At 33.7% G+C, this 23,353-nt stretch overlaps 1 protein-coding gene and 1 pseudogene across 11 annotated transcripts in view; one reads left to right on the top strand and one right to left on the bottom strand.

The window, feature by feature from the left end:
- The window catches only part of LOC145286125 (cadherin-23-like), a 1,312,625-nt gene that overhangs the window by 714,184 nt on the left and 575,088 nt on the right, over positions 1-23,353 (bottom strand). For 9 of the 11 annotated variants that reach the window (XR_013869108.1, XM_080134833.1, XM_080134832.1 and 6 more), the window contains exon 3: positions 23,019-23,060. The exons of the other annotated variants lie outside the window; for them this stretch is intronic. Coding sequence is in view for 8 of the 9 variants with exons in the window: in XM_080134833.1 (XP_079990959.1) it covers positions 23,019-23,060 (42 nt within the window). In the remaining variant the exon portion in view is untranslated. The remainder of the gene's footprint in view (positions 1-23,018; positions 23,061-23,353) is intronic. 11 annotated transcript variants of the gene reach the window in all.
- LOC145286763 (U2 spliceosomal RNA) lies at positions 17,703-17,839 on the top strand (annotated as a pseudogene).

Genomic DNA, 23,353 nt, shown 5'->3' with positions numbered 1-23,353 from the left:
ATTATTTCCGACTTAAGTGTGATCGATCGACCGACCGACAACGCTACGCATATAACTAACCACGAAGGCGGATTCACAGAAATAAAGAAAACACCCGCAGTTTTAAATATGCAATACGCATGCACAAAAATCCAATATATCTTTTCACGCAGGAAATATAATTGTATTTTCAATACGCTTGTTACAGTTTTCGGGCCATAAAATTTATTTAAAAAAATAAAAAGTGCTATTTTATTTCTTGAATGGTGATCGTGTATTTAAATATGGATCCAGTTTTATTTATTTGATATCTTACCTGGCAATGGTTCAAATCACTAGGCAACCGAAATACATAATCTACTTTAAAATAGTGAAAAATATTAAAAAGAATATGTCATTTTCTTTAAAGATGTTCTTTTAGAGGCGGCGAACTTTAAATTATAAATAAATCACAGAAAAACACTTTTTTTTATTATACAAATATGTAGTTTATTCAAAAGATTAAATTTTGTCATTTATAATTTAAATAAAATTTCAGGCATATGGCTTTGCGTTTCGCGCATATATAGCGTAATTTAGAAGTCCAACTTTCACAAACTCTACGCATTAAGCTGCATTTCGGCAATAAAGCGCTTAATGTCATTTTCCAAATGGTCTATTGTGTCTAATGTATCAGCGTATATATGGCATTTTACATCTCCCTCCTCTAAATGATCTAATAAATTTAAATTACACGAACGAGGTGGTCAGTTGACAGCTCCATTTCGTGAAACTATTCGTTCATCAAATGTTTTTCTCAGTAAAATGATCGTATCATTTGCAATTTTCAAACGCTACTCAGATGTTAGTTTCTTGATGGTGAATTGCCAAACCAAGCTGAACTCAAAGTAATCGACAATTAAATAAAATAGTTGTCAATTTAAAGTTCGCCGCCTCTAAAAAAGCACACTATATTTCCCTTTCTAATTTCTAGTTTTTTAGGATTTCTCCTAGAATTCAAGCTGTATTTCGAGTTTGAAATCAAGACACACACATTAGTGACCTTGTAAGACCACAGGGGAGACAATCGAAGCAGTAAAACCGAAGCTGCCTATCGGGACACTAAATATACAAATATAGACAAATTTGGGCATATTTTATTAGTTTGAAAATATAGGTTCTTTTTTTACCAATTGTTATAAAATTTTAACCATAGAATAGTATTATAATCTGCAAAATTTTCGTCCCATGGAAACCAAGATATGAGCATTTTAATATTCACTTTGGCGACGAGTATATATAAATATATATATATATATATATATATATATATATATATATATAGAGAGAGAGAGAGAGAGAGAGAGAGATAGAGGTCTTCTTTCTTAGTCTCTCGCCCACCTCAAATATCTCCTTCCCTTTCTCCCTCTTCTTTTATATATTCCGGCTAGAGATATTTATCTTCAGTCCTCAAAATCAACAGAGATTAGACCATTCCAGTAATAATCTAGTCACTGTTGATTGCCGTTCTGGATCGGTTCTATGAACTTCTAGGAGATACACTCTCCCAGGACTTGCCTTCTTAGAGAAGAGGTTATTTTTTTTTTTGTTAATCGCCTGCAGTGCCCTTACCAGGGGAATGTTGACTGGGCTGTCCAGGCACTTTTTGCAGGTCAGAGTGCCTCACCTCGAGGAGCTGACTTTTCAATCCCACTTTCCGACCCTGGTGTTACAGTTCTTCAGTGTTAGTCAACCAAATTACCCCACATTTTCACTATTCGAAAAAGAAAAGCAGCATGCAATTTTTTTTATCGTTATTCAGTCGGGTATCAACTATCGATTAGTTTGACAATCAGGCTTTAGTAGGGTGTATTCCACTTCCTGCTGTAACTGTCCATTTGAACGTGAAATTATAAAAATTGTTCAGTCATCTCATAAGATGTGTAGCAATAGCATACTGATACAATTTTAAATGCTCGTGCAAAAATGTCTGGAAACTTATTTAAGGCACCTCCTACACACACATATATATATATATATATATATATATATATATATATATATATATATGTGTGTGTGTGTGTGTGTGTGTGTGACAAGCTTGTTTTTACAATATAATTTATATTTAGAGCGGTGTATAGCTAGTGTATGTTTATATCTGAGTTCTACAAAATAAGTCTCTTTATCTTGTTAACGTGCTGTCTATTTAATGTATGTGACGGCTTCCAATATGTTATCATCTGGTGTTGAAATGTTTCTCTTTGATGTGTGTATAATGGTTATTTGTACGTGTCGACATACTAAACCGTTTATAGACAAAAGGACGGATAAACATATTTGATATCTGTGCTGGACAAAGGAAGACATATCTTGAATCACGACTATGCTTGCCTGTCCCAACGTGCTCCGTAAATCTAGCCATGCCTTCCCGAAAAAAAAAAAAAAAAAAAAAAAAACAAGTTGTTTCATATTTACATTTATTTTGGTTCTGGTTTTTTCGTTCTGGAGTGGCACACCGTTTTCATATCCACAACATGTGTTCATTTAAGCAGTTCAGTGCTTCCATGACTACCATTATCTTCAGGGCCCCTAGCGCAGTGGATAGAGGCATCGAATCTCTACGGTTCCAGGTGAGCATTGTCCGAAGATAGCGGTTTCAATCCTAGCCAAAGCAGACCAGAGGTGAAACAGCAACAACTATGGAAGGCAGTAATTACTGAGGATACAGTTAAGAGACTCAGCATTCCTATCTCGTCGCGGTTAACCTCCTTATGAAGGCTAAAGGAATAGTTAGCCGAAACGTCGTGAAACAACAGCAATAAAGATTAGGCTAACAGTTCGCAAATAAATAAATAAATAAATGACTATACAAGTAACTCATCTCAAAAGATTCCAATAATTAAATAATATGTTCAATCTAACTCTCTACTTTTTACGTGTAATCGAAAATTCACTTCCTTTTTCAGAAATCACTCCCTACGTAGCATCAAAACATATAACCTGTTGTTGTTTTTTTTTGTTTGCAAAAATATAATTTCTTTATTTATTTCCGTTGTCATAAATTGCCAAAAAATTGTCCGATACATTTTTACTGAAAAAAATAATTATTAAGACGACAATTCATCCATCAAGTTACGTTTTTTAAAACCATATATTGTACGTATTTCAACTGTAATTGTTTATTTCGCTTTGATAAAATTACTTCTCACGTTCTACGTTTACAAATCATAATAATCGACCATTATAATACTCATCGTAATTATCGACTATCTTACTTTACGGTGTTTTCCGGTAGACTAACACCGTAGCATGATTGATAAGCTTGTTTAACAATAAACTTTATGGGTTTCACTTCTTGCCAAATATTAAGATCAAAATCAACGTCATATTTTATAAAAAAAAAAAAAATGCCAATTATTATATAAAGTTCATTGTTAGGAGGAGGAGGAGGAGGAGGAGGAGGAGGAGGAGGATGAGGATACAGTGTCCAGATTTATCTCCGAGCAACATATCGGATACCTATATGTACGTGCTGTGTAATTTGATACAATAATACAATCATAAGGCAAATTTTAAATTCTTTTTTTAATTGCGGATGTTGTATTGTTTTCCTTTATTGGATAAAAATACGTTTTCCTCTTCTAATCTTGGCGTCGTCTGCTGTAACAACCTACAAACATTCACTGCAACGAGATATTCATGCGTTTGCAACGGTAACAAAAAAAGAAGAAAAAAATCACTGCAAGAAAATCGAAGGTAGGAATGAGCCGCCATATTTGTTTTATATAAAACCAATTTTTGCAATCTTTTTCCGAGAGTGGAATCAGTCGAGTGAATGTTGGGGCGCGGCCGTTCTAAATTAACCACGAAAACAAACGCTAAAATCGATGGGAAATTTCAATAAATTTATAAAAATAAATTTCAATAATAAAAAAAGAAAAACAGAAGAATAAAAATGAATTATAAGGAAAACACACACAAAAAAGCATTAAAAAAAACGAAAAACCAAAATAAAAAAATAAACAAAAAAACTTCCGTTGAAAATTTTAGAAAGAAATATAAAAAAAATAAACAGGAAAAATAAATTCCAAATAAAAAAAGCGAAAAATATCCTTCCAAATAAATAAAACAAATACTCGCAAAGTAGACAAGCAGCGACGAGAAAAGTAGGACGAAAATCTAAAAATTGAAAAGAACTTTTTTTTTTAACGTGGTTTCGTTTTTAAAGCAGAACTTTGAATCAGTCTCAAAACGAAACACATATATACATACATGTTTTACGCAATCAACCCTACTACTGGAAAGACATGAAAAATATGATCAACACAGGCATATTGTTTCATTACACAGACGCACAACCACGTCCAAACAAACACACGCATATGAACCTTCGGTTTTATTTGGACGAAAGAAATTAAACTAAGTGCTTAATTATTAAGCACAAAGAGCATAATTCTTATTTATTTATTTATTTATTTATTAACTAACAAGCCGCCAGGCGTTGCCTGGTCGCGAAATATATTTTAATTCATGCAGGTTTCTTTTTTATTATCATAGCGCCAATTCTCTATTAATTAGTATCTTATATATAACAATGATTTGCAAAGTTATATAAAAATATATCTTGCGTATCACGTGCTACTATTGAAACCAGAAGGTTTAGGACTGATATATTAATTTTTAATTTTGTGCATGTGTAAAAGTAAAAGCAGGAATTGTATTTTATTTAACATACGCTGCCAAGGTAAATTGTTTTCAATTTAAACCCCATAACAGCCATTTTGTCGGCTGAAAACTAAATCGAAGGTTCAATACCCTACATATCAAATTTGACCGCTGTAGATCAAATATTCAGAGAAAAGTATGGTAGAGACTTTTCGCACACACACCGACAAGGTTTCTCTCTATCTTATATATATATATATATATATATATATATATTCGTGTTCTAGAACGTATTTATCTTAAATTCTACGTAAGTATGTAGAATGTAGAAACTATGCATGAATAAAATTAAGCATAATAGTGAAATGAAACCATTAATCTAATAAGAAACCATGAGAATGAATAAGTAATTCATTAACGCCCATTTTTATAAAATATAAAGAATATGCAAATTAGTTAACCCTCATGTACTCGTTCGCATATCCAGGACTGAGTATATTGTTTGTTTTAATACTTTTTAAAATAGAAAAGGTAGGCTTTTAATATTAATGTTAGAGCGAGAATAAACTCCACTTATATATATATATATATATATATATATATATATATATATATATATATAACACGAGGACAAATCAACACATACTTAAAGTTACAAACCAGAAGGGAGCCCAGTGAAAGTTGTGAGCTATGCTATAGCATGAGGTACCAATTTACAAGAAGTCTGGCGAAAGAACTGACCCATTAAATAATCGCCCCACTACCCTCCTCCCTCCTTTCGGCCAAATATTTGAATTCATAATTAATCAAGCTCTAGTCAACCACATTGCATTTGCTAAGCTTATGTCTGACTATCAATATGGATTTAGGCAAGCACGTTCTACAGCAGATATTCTAACTGTAATCTCTGAACGTATATACCATGATTTGGATAAAGTAGGGAAAGGTAGGACAGTAGCCCTAAAAATATCTAAAGCTTTTAACAAGGTAGAGCACAGTAGTTTCTCAAGAAAATCAGATAATATGGTATTACTGGACGAATACTTAACATAATTAAATCCTTCTTAAATAAGACGAGAATCCAGGTTGTTCTCGAAGATCGTATGTCCAAACAATATGATATAAATGTGGGTGTACCCCCAGGGGTGGATCCTTAGACATTTATTATTGCTGATATTCATAAGTGATCTCCTTGATAAAATTGTCTTTGAGATGAGTTTATTTGCTGGTGACACAACGCTTTATAACAGGCACGAGTGGAAAACGAATGAACACATATCCAATGCAATGGCGGAAAAACTAGTGGAAGACCTTCAGTCTGTAGTGGAACGGGGTAAAGAAAAAAATTGACGTTCAGTGCTGCCAAGCGCGTTTTCTTTAATAATTACACGAAACTTTCTCAACCACAAAAAACCATAGCTAAAGACACATTACCTAAAAGTACTTCGTTCAAAATCCTCGGCTTAATGTTCACAGACAACATGAGTTGGAACAGATACATTGAGATCATTGCCAAGACTGCTGTTAAGAAGGTGCAAGGTATTTATTTGCTTCCCACTGAGCAGTTAGGCACAAGGCCGTTTTTTAATTTGGAGCGATTAGGGAAAAAGGGGACCAACTCCCCGGCGAGTAGGGGAGCTGGATAGTGACAATTGGTATGAAGGGTTTCCACTACATTGACAAATAACTGATTGCTACAAGAGCAATGGTTTTATATGTGGGGTTGCCCCTACATATGGTCTTTGATTGCAGCATCTGCCGGAACAGATACTAAACTTTGATTTTGGCCCGAAGGCCACAAAGGTCCTCCCGCGCGGGGGGAGGGGGCGAGCTGTTAAGATGTGCTCTCTCTCTCTCTACCGTGCTAGAAAGTTACGCCTGAAAGTATCCTGTACCTCTACAAGGCCACCCATCGCCCATGTATCAAATATTGTTATGACATTTGGGTTGGTGCATCTGCTACTAGTCTCTCACTCATGGATAGGATTAAAAAGAGACTCGCCAACCTGATAGGTCCTGAACTGTCATCTAAGTTTCAACCTCTGTCCCAACGACAAAATGTTGCACCCCTCTGCCTGTTTTTCAAGTATTTTAATAGTGGATACTCCGACAAACTACAAGTCCTTGTACACCCTCGACGTAAATACCCCCAACAAACCCGACAAGCAGCAAAGTCCCACCCCTACACAGTAGAGATCCGTAGATGTAAGAAAGCCTTCTACTCTAACAGTTTCTTCCCCAGGACTTCTAGACTGTGGAATTTCATTCCGGGTTCTTGCTTCTCAACTATACTGACATGCAGAAGTTCAAGTGTAATGTGAACAAACATCTTGCTGCCAATTCCTTATACAGTATCTTTGTAACTTATGTCTCTGATAGCAGATCCCTTCAGTGGCACTGTGCCTTGTTTGGAGTGATAATGTAATGAAAAATATACATAGAGACAATATATAAAAAGATATATATATATATGTCGTGTGGGCAGTCGGGTTTCGATCCTGGTTTGAGGTAGTTGCTTGTCTAGCCGCACCCATGAGCTGTGAAACGGCGGAACAGTACTGTATGTGGATGACTAATATATATATATATTATGAAGTATTGTATACAGTTATATCTATGTATATGTATATATAAATATACACACATTATATATATATATATATATATATATATGTGTGTGTGTGTGTGTGTGTGTGTATGTGTGCGAGTTTGTGTACATGAAGATTTTTAAAAAATATTTTTTCAAACATAATATTCGTTTCACTTAATCATAAATTTTGTTCTTACGCCCGGAGCAAGATTTTATTGATTGAAACGTTTCCAACGTGCGACGAGAAGGTTTAAGGATACAATTTTGTTCTTACTCTCTTTATACGAATACATCATTATATATATATATATATATATATATATATATATATATATACGTTTAGCAATGCAGACCGGAAAGAAGGAGCACGCACGCATGCGCACTACAGGAAACAAATATCAAAAGACACAATTTTATCAATCGTTTGTTGATGTTACTAGAATTAGAATAGCAAAAAGCATTTTCTATTAGAAATCCCTGCAACGCAATAACGCACTTCTAATGTTTAATTAGTGCCACTCTCTGCGTTCTCTCACTACGACTTCGACTCCAAAAATTTAAGCAGAATAACAAAGAAAAATAAACTAAAATGTAAAATATAAAGAATGAAAAACAACAAAACACAGGTAATTAAAAGAAATACAAAAGGAAACATTTGTTTTACATTCTATTCAGAAGGTAGGACGAAGAAAATCTTATAATACTCAATTAGACGTCATTGTTTCATTGGGCGATGCAAAAGGCCGGTAACCAACGCCCGACACGAAATTGTGATGCGCAAATAAATAAGCAAAACCTATCTGAATATATTGTATTTCTTTTAGTCTGTCTGTCTATTCCATATTTTCTCAACAACTACTGGGTCTCCTTATCTCACATTTTGTCCAACTTTTATTATGCTAAGATGCAGCGAATTAAGTATTATGGTGTCCGTTCGACCCACAACTAGGATTTCATAGGGATTAGTTACCACAATGCCACACTTATTCTTAGAAGTTGTCTCGGAAACAACTTGACGATCTGACCGAAATTTTGTATGTACTTTATTATGATAATGTGCAGCGAACTTAGTAGTATAGCATCCATTCGATGCATAGTAAGAGATTAATATTTGTATTTAATGACAAAACGAGCAGAAATTTAACCGTTTGCAACCATCAATCTTTGCAATCATCAATTTTGCATAAAACGCTTATTCTATATCGAAGGGGTATGACTTTGACCGTTTCTAACGGGATAGAAAGTCTAGTATTATAATAAGTTGTCAGTGTGTAGCATCTGTTCTATGCAAAGGTAATACGCTAATATGTTTGGATCTCCAACACGTCGGACGCCCATAGAATGGCAATAGATCACATTTTTTACGAAAGATAGGCAGATAATTCCTCATATTTTTATACTACAAGGGACGTTTAAAAATTAATACCTTCTATTTTTTTATTCTGTCTGAATGAGTAAGTAGGTGATTGCAAATTGCATTGTTGCAAAGAATAAACTTATGCATTCATGATCTGAAAGTTTCATATCTCTGTTGCAGATATTTACGAAGTTAGACTCCAAGAAAGCAATCCTTAATATTTATTGCTTTGGGCTCAAATCAAATTAAAAAGTTAGATCCATGTCCAAGTAACGTACATCTAAAATTTCAAGTATTTAGACTAAACATTGGCGGAGGAGTTTGGTAGAGTCTTGAGAGGTCAAATCGTTGAACTTTGACCCCTTGACAGCCAAATTTCTAGCCGAAAACAGATTCAAGATAGTTTCCCAAAATCTCGATAGCCTTTATTGTAAAATCTCGAGTCTGTTGATTGAAAATTGACAGAGTAGTTTGGTAGGGAAATGTACTCACACAGACACACACATATAGACAGACAATTTCAATTTTATAGATATAGATTGTACGGGGCGCACCCATGCAGAGAATGTCAAGGAGTCTGATCATATATTATTGTGGACAAGTGTGCATTCTTCTGACGTACTTGATGTTCAATCCCCACTTCCCGACCTAACACAATATCTTCATAGAAAAAAAGTAAATAGTAACTATTCAGAAATATATGTGTTTATGATTAATTTAGAGCTGTTTTTTTTTGCTGTATTGTAACATTGCGTTGGTTGTTTTCTATTCTCACTATAAACAACAATTCGGCTTTTTGTTGCCCTTCTCATTGACTCGTTGTAGGTGCCCCTCAGTAATGATGAAGGTAGCAGTCGTATAAATGTTGCTGTTTTCTTCTGTTTTAAGCTGAATTAATAGCAGCAACAATCAATCACTGTCATTCTCGCTAACGTTAAGTTGCTCGAACTCCAGCTATTATATTATGCAGTATCGATAATGCTTGCGTCCGTCACTTTTTTTTTAAAAATATTTATTGACCATCGAAGATAATTAACAAAGAAAACAATGATAAAATAGAAATTCATTAAAAATAAGAGAATTTCATCAGTTGGACTAATATTATCGTACATGTAGCCGTAAGAAAAAAACAGAAAAAAACTAAGAATAAAAGTAGAAAGGAGGAATAGACTGTAACCTGAATGAAGCTAATTTTGCATTTTTTCATGTCATTACTTTAATATCTAATTGACTTTGCTAATTCATTTTTTGCTGACAGAAAAATGTTTTCAGAGCTTCACGTGTTACAAACAGCGTTACAAGTTGCTCATATATATATATATATATATATATATATATATATATATATATATATGTGTGTGTGTGTGTGTGTGTATGTGTGTGTGTTTAAGCAGCAGTTTTTCTATTAAGTATATTTCATTAAATAATCGTCAAGTATCATTAAATACACCAACCAGTTCCTCTTTTGCTGCAAAACGAGTGAGCAGTGAAGCTTTAAAATTTCTAACTTAGTAAAACTAACACTTAACCGTATATTCAAACAGTACCACGTTTGAATGATATACATAGTAATCTATACATTATAAAAGTGAAAGTGTGTGTCTGTCTGTCTGTTTGTGTGTACATTTACCGACACAATAACTCAATTTTCAGTCTGCAGACTCAAAATTTGATATACAGGGTTTGGGTCGAAAATTTGAGCTACCAATATATAAATATATGTATGTATGTTTGCATGTCTGCCTAAAACTTTCGACAGAGGCGACGGATTTTCACAAGATCAGTATCGTTTTGAAACTCGACCCTGCTGACGACAAATACCGAAAAATTGGCTAAATACATTTATTTCTTTACCCTCATCAACTGGGCGCTTTTCTACAGGGAGTGGTCGCTTTTTTCGCCGATATTTTCGAAAATCATCCCCTCTTTTCGATTGTCTAGCCTGAATTTAAACCTACGTCACTTACGGTTTGGCGGTGGTCGTAGCAGCAAAACGTCACGTTTTTTTCCCTGTTCTTTTCCTCCTTCGCGGTACGGATTCGAGCCTGCTTTCCTACTACCACTTTTTTTTTTTGCTCAGCGACCCCCCCCACCAAACCTGGGAAATGCTAGTATTATATATAAGTTATATTTTAGAATGTTTTGGGGAGTATAAACTTTATATATTGCAATTATGAGGAAAAGACATGATTAAAAAAAAAGGGTCTGCTGACCTTCCACATTTTTTTCTTTCAATAATCATCAATATGAAAACATGTCTTTCTCTTATATATATATATATAGCAATATTATATATAGTATTATATATAACATATATAATTATATATATCTATATATAGTAATATATTCACCCGTCTTAGAAGCCAAGATTGAACCTCAAACCATCTAGTTGAAAATTGTGAGCTCTTACTACTAAGCTATCGGACATTCGTCTGTAAGTGATATCTATAATGTTGTGTAAACATTGATTGCCACTTTACATTGCTTTTTTTTATTTACAAAGAATTTGCATTAGGCTAAATAGTAGCGAGCGACATCAGTTAACGTGTGTGCTCAACTAGCGATGTAGTGCTTATATATGATAAACACTAACCTTAGATTTGTGTTATTTTTAAAATTACATTATCGTTGCGATGCCACACTTATTCTACCTGTTTAGTCCGGCGATCAGTGGGTATCAATAAAACACGTATTGCTTCATACATATTACCGTGTTTCTTCCGCTTGAATTATAATCTGTCGTCAGTGAATGTGACGTTACGATGGAGCTATTGTTCGGCTTTCGAATTGCGGTAAATTCAATTACATCAGCATAGTCCTCATTTCAAATTATTGGCTTCCATTAGAAAAAAAAGAAAAGAAGAGGCAACGTTACAAAGAAGTAGAGAAGATAGACAATAGGAGATCTAAGATGGCCAGCGATGACTGGAAGGATAACATAAGAAGTAAAGTTAACGACAGAACAAGAGAAAGAGATAGAAATATTAGAAATGCGTATTTGAAAGACATATGTTAAAACTCCGCCATCTTGAAATGTACAGAAATATTTTTTTCTGGTTTCAAAATAGATTTGAAAGAAAAGAGAAAAAAAAAAGCTGGAAAAAAAATGAATACGTAAGTTGATAATAAAATAGAAGAAAGTTTTATTTGAAAAGAGTGATACAATGATAACAATAATAATGGCGAATAAGAGTGTCAATAACAATGATGGGGCGATAAAAAAATAATAATTGTGCATACAAATTCAGCACCATAAGCAGAAATTTGCATTCTACAAGCGTCGAAGGAGTCGCATAGGAAATAATATGGACATGGTTACGCGGGAGAAACCTCGGGAGAAACTGAAACTGAATCATTTATTCTAGCAGATCAAAACAACGCCATAAGGATGAAAGTACGTGAAGGCGGAGATGCGACCCCGGAGAATAGAAATACGTAGACTTTGTAGACGAAACAAGTATAAAGACGGCCTACTTAATATTGCAAAAAAAAAAAAAAAAAGAAGTTTTTCCGAGTTGAAAATTAATCTAAATATCAATGGTACTCGATTTTTCATCGATAAGTGTAACGGGCAGTTGGTAAGATAAGAAACAAGTAACAGTTCAACGAAAAAAGTAACAGATGAATAACACAACGCAAAGGATGATTCACTAATCACTCAACAAATAAAATAAAGAGACAGTACAATTTTTAACGTTACGGACATTCCAACGGAACAACAAAAAAAAATGAAATGGACAGGTCAATAAACAAAATATCGGGAAACATAACGGACAAAGTAATGTTTTATCGTAATTTCCATGGCAGGTGCTCGTCTGAGCTCCAATCCCTCGTCCCCCCTCGCCAATCTTTCACGAGAAACACCAATCTGGCTGAAACTACTGTCAATAATTTTCCACACTCTTTATCTGTGCCTAAATCCAAACGTAGATTTCATGAGCAAAAGCTTCTTTCTTAGAACTGCACGCCAGTGGAACTCTCTGCCGCTTGCCTGTTTCCCACCTGACTACAACTTGGATGTCTTCAAGTCCAACATAAACAACCTCTTGACAAACCGCCCCCTTAAGTAAGACACTCTATCAAAACTCCAATACTAATGATTACTACAATACTATCTCATTGATTACTGTACACGCAATAACCCTTATCCCTGAGTGGCCTTCGGACCTTGATAAGTGGTGACCCCCTTGTAAAAAATAAAACGAACACATAGCGCAGAGGTTCTCATCGAGGATTAATTTACCCCTTAAAGCGTAAAAATTTATATAGTCGGGTGCAAATAAGTGAAGTACCTGATAATTTAAAAATAATTATTTCTTTACATATTGTCATGTCTAAGAAACGTACAGTGTTCCCTGGATATGAGATCTGAATATAAGAAAAACGGATACAAGAGAGATTTTCTCTGGTCCCAAATTAGAGCCTGTGTTAACGTATAGTGTAACCCAGGTACAAGAATCCCGGGTATAAGTATAACCCGGATATAAGAGAACCGTAGAGACAAGAGCAGTCTCTTATATCTGGGCTACACTGTTTATACTTGATTTAATTTGTCCAATATGGCTTTGACTTCGTTGTTGTGTTGTGTATAATACTATTTTTTATAAAAAACTAAAATCCCAAACAATAAAAGGGTTAATTTTATTTTATTGCGAACTATTATCCTCATTAGTTGTTATTGTTTCACGACCTTTCGGTCAACTATTCCTCTGGTCTTCGTCAGGTTGTAACCGCGGTGGAATAGGAACTCCGAATCTCCTAACTGCATTCTCAGCAATTACTGCCTTCCATAGTTGTTGTCGCCTCACCACGTTTTTGGCAAAGTAAGCCTCTGGCCACCTTTGGGTAGAACTGAAACCGCTATCTCCAGACAATGCTCACCTGGATCCGTAGAGATTCAACATCTCTATCCACTGCGTCGGGTCCGTAGCGAATGGCATATATTATTTAATTGGAATTCATTGAGATGAGTATTATTTATTGATTTTATTTTATTGTGGACTATTTATCTTCATCTTTTTAGTTGTTGTTTCACGACGTTTCAGCCAACTATTCCTCTGGCCATCGTCAAGTGGTAACCGCGACGGGATAGGAACTCCGAATCTCCTGACTGCATTCTCAAAGTTAAAGAATTTTCTTTTTAAATTCAAGTTATAACATTATATAATCAATTCTTAATGCTGCAATATTTTAAGTTATAAATTTATATTATTTTTTACCAGCATATCTTGTCCTTTCCTTTTCCAGTTTTAACAACTAGTCCTTTATTTTCAATGTTTAAGCTTAACCACATTCGTTTTCATGCTCGCATTTTTCTATTGTAATCTAACATACGTTGGATGCGGAATGATATGAGATCAAATGAAGTTGAGCCCCAGAAGGTGGCCTACTATGACGAAAGACATCTGAAGAAGAGTTCAATGGTCGACGTGTTTTAAGTAAAGCAACAATCAAGACGAAAGCATTCAGATAATGTAAAGACTAGATTCTTATTTCTTAAATCAACCTTAGAATTTCCACAGTGTTCGCAAAAAGTGGATATAAGCGTCCTTGAACCTTAAATAATGAGAACTTTCGAAATTTGATTATTAGTACGTATTAGTATATATTGTGGTGGAAGTTTGATCCCTTCTTAATTTACCCTATTACTTACGTTCATACATTCGGGAAATGTGTGAAGCCATATATATATATTTAAATTCCAAGTAATACGCTAAACAGTATAACAGAGTCAAATAACATCAATTATTTTATGCAACAAACTTCGCGTTCATTGAACTTAGCAGTCAGTGCTCGCCTGACTGGCCAGTTAAATATAAACTCATTAGGTAAAAATTAGAAGTCAGAGAGTTCCTATATAAGCTGGCGAGCATAATCTATATTGCTTTTCACTGGGTGCTTATTGGTTGCTAATTCATAAGTGAACGTTTAGTGCATAAATAGTGGTTCATTCAAGTGAGAGGTTCTCTGTCAACAAGACACAAGTGTAAGTCCTGGCAACGGTTAACGTTATTTAATGTCTACAATATGGAAACTGGATCACAACATACAATATTGAAACTGAATTTAAGTAGAAATATACAGTTGTGGTTTGTACAACTATAGATTCAGTATAAAATGTTAACGCAGGTATCCTTAAGCTCAATTATCACTTAAGAAAAAAATCTCTTTTCTTTACATTTATGTCATTATTAAAATTATTCTAAGCACGGAGCTTTTCTTTAGTTCGCCATATTAAAAAGAATGGTAAAAGAATAGTTTATACGCCATGAATTTCTTTTGAAAATAGATCACGTGCTTTGCCTTGAGGTCTATTTTTGTACGTGACCGTAGTACGTATTTTTACCTAAAAGATAAAAACCACAAAAACGTGGTTTTACCTTATGTTTTCTAAGATATAAAGCATGTACAATGTGATTTAATATATACGTTCTACCTAAGATACAAACGTATAAAATATGATTTCATTATATATTCTGACATAAACATAAAAATGTGTTTATATTTTTATTACCTAATAATAAAAAAACATAAATTTCGATTCAATACATATGTATAAAAACTATACAAATATGATTTTAATATAGATGTAAATTCAAAATACGAAAAAAAAAGTCATTTTAGTATTTTTTCTCAAATATAATATCATAAACTGTGATCTTTTTTACATAAGCATCACCACTTATCAAGGCCGATCGGCTACTCAAGGATAAGGGTTAAAGAGTGTAGAGTAGTCAAAAGGACAATATAGTAATCAATAGTAATGGAAGTTCGGTAAATTTGTTAACTTAAGTGGAACGGCTCATCAGAAACTTGTTCACGTTGGACTTGAGGACAACCATATTATAGACAGCTGGAAAGCAGGAAAACGGAAGACAATTCCACAGGCGTGCAGTTCTAAGAAAGAAGCTTTGGTCATGGAATCTATGTTTAGGTTTAGGCACAGATAAAGAGTGGGAAAATTATTGATAATGTTTTCAGCTAGTCTAGTGTTTCTTGTGAAAGTTTGGCGAGGGGGGACCATAGATTGAAGCTCAGTCGAACACTTTCCATGAAAATAACGATAAAGCAGAGACAAACTCGCAACATCTCTTCTGTGAGATAGAGGTTGCAGCGAAGAGAAAAGAACATCTCCCACCAGGCCACGAAGTCTATTTTGAAACCTATCAAGGCAGGACAAGTCTTTAATAAATATTTTATATAAAAACCATAAAAATGTAGTTTTAATATAGGTATTTCAAACATAATTGGGAGAATGTATGTTTAATATGAAATATGTACGAGATGACTCAGATAAGTGTTCCGGCCAATTTTGTGGACGTTTAAAATTCTTGTAGACTCTTGAATATTCTGTATGTTAATGCTATATATTTTGTGGGATAGCTGACCAATTTTTATGATTTAAGGTTCAAATGAACAGCTGCAGCAGTAATTGGAATACACCCTATTGAAGCCTGATAATCAAAGCTAATGAAAGAATCGAGCATCATTTTTTGAGTGGCATAAGCGATTTAAAAAAACGTGGAGTCTGTGAGTGATGATATGAGGTGTGAGAAGAGTAAGGAAGTTAAAACACTAGAGTTGATTGGCCAAATAAAGAATTTCAGGGATAAGTGTATAGTTTGATATCAGTGTGGAAACTGTTCACACAATTATTCGTGAGGAAGTGAAGATGCGGAAGATTTGCGCGCAGTTTGTCTCAAAGGTGCTCAGAGAAGACCACAAAGAAAAACGTTACCATAACAAAAGGAGAATATCGAGCTGAATAATTCATATACCGGAATTTTTTTTTATGTCTGCTGACTTACGATGACAGCTGGATCGACTGCTATGACCCAGAGACCAAAAAAAAAACAGAGCTCCTAGTGGAAGCATGCCAGACCAAAGCAGACCAAAGAATGCTAGACAGAGCAAATTCAGTAAGAAACTTATGATTGTTTTTTACAGCACCGGCATGATTTACATGAACTGGGTTCCCACTGGACAGACAGTCAACAATAAATACTATGTTGAAGTTTTAAAGGAGTTCATGAAGAGATTCCGGTCGAAAAGGCCAGCACTCTTCAAATCCACCAGGTCAATGCAGCAGTCCACAACTTCATCCTTGTCGAAGACTATTTGACCAAGATGGGCACCTCATATATATATATATATATATATATATATATATATATATATATATATATATATATATATACACTGACAGTTCGAGCACTTTGCGACGGGCAAATGCTAATTTAAGAGGCATTTGATTTGAGGAGAAAGGTTTACGGGCACTGATTCTTGGTCCGATGGTTACAGGCCCCAACTGTCTACGAAATTGTTGTAGGTTCGATCCACGGCTGGGAAAAGGTGTATGTCTAGCCGCACTGATGAGTTGTGATACAACGAAACAGTACTGTATGTGGGTGATTATATATATATATATATATATATATATTAATAAACACAAAAATCATAAAAATGTGATTCTAATATAAATTAAAAAAAGCTAATAAATCATATAAATATATATATATATATATATATTAACCCCAAATGATAAAATATATATTGCTATGTATATTTTTAATGTGGAACCATAAAAATGATTAAATATACGTATTTTAACATGAAATCATAAAAGGTAATTTTAATATACATTTCTAACACAAACCATAAACACGATTTTAAAATTCATTCGATAAATAATTCTAACCTATAATATACGTATATCTTTTTAATCGCGTGCAAGACACTCTATAAGTTGGTCGGTCTGTCGGTAACACCTGTGCTTGGCCTTTTTGGTTAAGATCAAAGGTCTGTTCTTAATAGATGCTGTTCTTAGCTTTTTGAGTTTTCCTTGGCCTTTTGGCCAAGATCACAGTGTTAATTGTAATTTTTTCTTTAAACGAAATAAATTAAAGATAAAGATCACAGTGTAGTATCTGTTCCGGCAGATACTGCAAGCAAAGACCATATGTGGGGGCAACCCCATATATAAGACCTTGGTCAATGTAGGGGCAACCCTTCATACCAATTGTCACTATCTAGCTCCCCTACTTCCCGGGGAGTTGGTCCCCATTTCCCCTTCACTCCTCACATTAAAAATCGGCCTTGTGCTTAATTTGCTCGGTAGGGGAGCAAATAAATACCCTTTTCTTGGCCTTTTGGCAAGATCAAAGTGTAGTATCTGTTCTTACTACATGCTGTACTTATGTTTGTAACTTTGTGATATAAAGTGGGGGATCACTTTTCTGAATTAATTTAATATAAAATGATCACCCACTTCACAACCAGTCAGTCTCAAAGCCATTCAAGTCATTCTCCAGATCATTCAAGTTGTTTTAGAAGGATTCCAGTTATTTTTTAAGCATTCAATAAGTTCATTAAAGTCATTCTACGTCATTTACTTTTTATTTATTTAAGTTATTTAAGCCCATTTTTCGGTCATTTTAGTTTATCCTTAAGAATTTCATGCCAATCCTACATTCACGCATTCATTCATTACAGGAGAGCACGCAACTAATGGCTATCGGCCTTATTTTAGCATAAATGATATTAGATTTTAAACACAAACCATGAAATGTGATTTTTATATTTATTTTGTAACACAACATAATAAAAATATAATTAGAATATATATTTTACTGAAACTATGAAAAGATGGAAGAAAATTAAATATGGAGGCGAGATTGATAAAGCGAGAGATAGAACTATTTGATTTCTAACACAATAATAGACATTGGTAAAAGGCAAAAAGCCGCTGGGCACACGCGACTTACATCAGCACTAACACACTGCCGCTTAAAGATCAAAGCCATATACTACAATATTGGAAGCTCTGTGATAACCGTGTGTTGTCTTGAAGGAAACTGCAATGTTGTAGAACATAAAATAGACGCCAGTGAAATATTTGCTGTGAAACATATAAATGGATATATCGATTGTTTTTCACCGATTCGGTCGACGTTGGCAGCTTTTTTATCCCCAGGAGCTCCTGAGTGACAAGATGCCTGGTCGACTCTTTCCTTGAGAGAAAACAAAAACCAAAAAACAAACAACAGCATATATATGCATATAAATGTATGTATAAATCTATATACATATATTATGCATGTGTATATATATACATAAGTATATAATATATACGCATATACATATGTATACAGTTATATATACATATACGCATATATATATATACATTAATACAAATATATACAAGTATATATAAACACATGTATATACATACATATGTGAACATATATACGTATACAAACACATAATATATATATACTATATACACAAATATATAAGTATATATGCATATAACATATACATACAATAATTTATATATACCTTTAAAGGCATATATACACGTATACACACATTGTATATATATATATATATATATATATATATATATATATATATATATATATACATATATATGAGAGAGAGAGAGAGAGAGAGAGAGAGGAAGAGATAGATGGATCAATAGAGCAATAGAGTAGCAGATTTCGATCTTTACCAAAGATGTGAAAAGACAAAGAAAAAGATTGTATGAATAGGTCAAGAAAGTTAAGTCTTTTAGCTCAGAATTTTTTTTTTGTTATTTCTTTTATCTTGTTATCTTTTTTTTTGCCTTCTCTCTGTCTCTCTTACCTTTGATTTCGCTTGCTTCTTCTTATTTTCGTTGTTTATAAGATCCATGGATCCGGGAGGTTTATCCAACGGCGACAGCACACGGTGGCATAAATTAACAATGACTCTACATATACGTAAACTATTTACACACGTACATACTCACGCACAATACATACAAGAAATGGAACGACCCACTTGACAACGAAGAAGCGAACATTGTTCACAGGCATTTGAAAAACCAATACGTAGAATCGACCAGCTGGCAGGTACACGACAAGAGCGGATAAGCTGCGAGGACGTCAGAAAAATAAAGTGACGGCATGCACGGAATGTCCCATCCCCACCCAATGCGCCACCAACCTCACCGACGGCCTTAGTTGACATAGAGCAAGAGAATACGCGAAAATCATTCGTATTACCTAGGGCGCCAATCCTTAGATTTGGCGTCTTTGTGGAAGGAAATGGTTGTCAGAGGTTGACGGTTTTAAATCACCCTCCTCAAACACACAAATGTGCGAAGAACAATTGGGATGGGTAGAATTGGGGCGTGGCTTGTGTCAACAAGCCAACTTTAACGATCAGTGTTTCGGGTCGCAAATTCTGTATTATTATAGATAGTATGTTCTCTTCTGTGTCCCTTTTACACAGCATGCTCAATCATTTCACAAACGATGCCTTCAAATAAAAATGCAGCAACGTTATTTGTATGAATAATAATCAAGCACTTGGCAGATATTTAATGACCAATTGTCGAACGACAAATGTATTTGTTTTAAGTGAACCATATATTGCATAACAGACGACCCACTCTCGAACTATGCAAGTGATGACTGTATAGGTTCACAATGTGTGACACATTATAGAGACGTACAACTAGGTAGGTGCAACTAGGAGATTTTCTTTGTCTACGGCAAGCTCGCCTACCAAGTGTCTAGCGCCAAGTGTTCATTCATAGCTTGGAAACAAGATAGCATGTTCATATATATGTGGAAAGCTGAATTTGTGACACTCAAAAATGTTAATAGAGTAAATTAAACAATAATCTCAACAGATTGTATGTCAGAACTATACCCTGTGCCTGTAGTTCTCACGTGTCCCCAAATATACGTATTATATAGTAAAATAGATATTTGATATATGTTGGAAGCCAAAACACGTAGTATGATTTCAAAACACGGTGCTAAATATTATGAAGCATTACCTTTATTCGTTGTGGCAAAAAATGCGATAAACACACACACACACACACACACACACACACACACACACATATATATACCGTGATTTCATTCCATGTAAACTGTTTGCAATGATATTCTATCTTAATATTCTAATTTGCTTCCTATTTTAAATTTTATTTTCAGTTTTCATCGTAGAGATTTTCAAACAAACTTACTCTGAAGCTTTCTATTTAATTAAGAATATATATATATATATATGTATACACACATGCATATATATATACACACATATATAAAACTATACAGCACATATATACGCATAAGTCAATATACAAATATATATAACATATATTCATACAAACACATGATGGAAATAAGATTCTGACAAAATAGAAATATAAAAAAGGAACAAAACCAGCTATACGTTCATCATACGTTTTCGTCTCCCAATAAAGACCAAACGTTGATGAACACAACTTGGTTTGTTCCTTTTTATCTCTTTCTTCACACACACACACACACACACATATATATATATATGTATATACACACACATATACACCCACATGTGTGTATACATCTGTACATACACATATACATACATATTTTTACACACGCATATAAATGTATATACATATATATATACATACCTATATATACTTATATGTATATACATATTTATACATATACATACATAATGAACATATATTCCGAATAATATTTTAAGTAAATGCAAAGTGATATTTTTATTTTTTATTGCATGAATCTTATCATGATTTAATCCGTTGTGTGTATATATATATATATATATATATATATATATATATCCACTTAAAAAGTAGCCTGATCTCTCTAATCATGCTCATAACGACCACCTGACACCACAATACAAAATGCAATTCTTTTTCCAACAAGATGGCGCTACATGCCACGCGTCTCACAGATCACTGACACGAGTTCATGACATGTTTACGGAATAGAGAACAATACTCCAAGGGTTATGGCCACCACGTTCCCTGGACTAGTCATAATGTGATTTCTATCTTTGCAAGACATTAAAACAAAAAAGTTTATGCGAATAATCCTCACAATCTAGACCATCTAAAGGAGGACATTACCAACCCTATCAGAAGGATCACCAAAGCAGATCTACAGGCAGTGCCTGCAAACGTTGTCAAACGTACCCAGACACTCATGGATGTAAACTTAGAGCACTTCCAACATCTTTTATAACACTAGAGGTAGGTTAAACAATGCTACAAGTAATTTACAAAATTAAACAATGTTCCTCTTCTCTATTACATTTTCTGGGCTACTTTATATGCATATATATATTATATATATATATATATATATATATATATATATATATAATAAAGAATTTACTTTCATTTAACAATATCAATCATCTTGAGAAGTATAACAAGCAAACATGTCTAACATTATGTTTATTTGTCATGAATTTCGAATATTTGATGTTATAGTTGCTTATATACTTCTGAAGATCGTATACGTCAAGAAACTTCAGGAAAAACTAAAGATAATGTATTTTATTATTAACACTGTTATTTATTAATATTATTAATTTTGAAGTATAATATACATATATATATATATATATATATAAAATACACAGACATGTGTATATATATGTAATACACATACACAGGCATGTATATATATATGTAATAGACATACACAGACATATATAACTACTTAATTTACTCACATAAAATTAATATACGAAAGTATAGATTTATGCGTAAACTATAAGTATTTACTTCAAAAATGCTCAATACGTAGGTAGAGCTAGTTAGTAATTTATAAAATATATATGGCGATTAAGTTACACTGAATATTCCGCGTTTCATCCACTCTAGGCATAAGCCTGAAGAGTCCTAGAGTGGATGAAACGCGAAATATTCAGTGTAGCTTAATCGCCATATATATTTTATAAATTACTATATATATATATATATATATGTGTGTGTGTGTATATAATAATACAGACATACACATGCATATATATATATACACACATGTATATATATATATATATATAAATAAGACACAGACATATATATATATATATATATATATATATATATATACACATATGTCTGTATTATTTATATGTTAAGCTGGCAAAGAAAATATGTTTATTGTATGTTGTCTCTTTAAATAAGAAATTCTTAATGTAACGTTACCCGACACGTTGTAGCCTCAGTCGCAAAGCAGACAAAGAATAGGAAAGGATTTTTTTGCTGTACAACGACATCTATTTTCTCATTTTCTTGCCAGGCGTGACATCCTCATTACAGCTGTGACATTGGCCACGCGATCATCTTCTCGAACGTGCTCTCTATTTTTTATAGCATCTTTTCTCTTACCGTGACGCCAGTATGCTCACGGTTCGTTGTTTGCATATAGCCATCCACACAATGTTACATTAAGGCGAATTCACACATAGATATACAATAACCAATATCAGTTATTATAATTATCATTTAACCTTCAACCGAATGAACGAATGACGGGCACATAACTCTTCATGCACAGCAAAGACACGGAATTATGACAAGACATCACACGATTACTGGAATTATGACTCATGCTGAATAATACAAGTCCCATTACTTACAGACGTCTATACCAATATTGTCTAGAGGTATTCGCTCTGCATCTGTGAAGGGAAATAACCAGTTAGCCAGCACCGATGGAGGTCGATAAAAGAATGATGTGTAAAACAATAATTGAGACGGAAGCGGAGGAAGAATAATGGATGACCACGACGATCATCCCCGTAGAAAAAAAAAGTAAAGAAAATAAAAACAGAAAAAAATAGTGACGACAAAATATAGGCACAAAAAGTAACATGTACACATCTATGTATTAGACGACATGTGTCAAGTATTAGGCTTAGATTTACAGTTTGTCAGGTGTCAGAAACCAATAAGTGTTATATATATATATATA

This window comes from Euprymna scolopes, chromosome 10, assembly GCF_053919585.1.
Source record: "Euprymna scolopes isolate OS-2025 chromosome 10, ASM5391958v1, whole genome shotgun sequence".
In the NCBI taxonomy this organism is placed as follows: domain Eukaryota; kingdom Metazoa; phylum Mollusca; class Cephalopoda; order Sepiida; family Sepiolidae; genus Euprymna; species Euprymna scolopes.
Note: the sequence above shows the minus strand (reverse complement) of the source record. Positions and strands in the feature narration are given on the sequence as shown.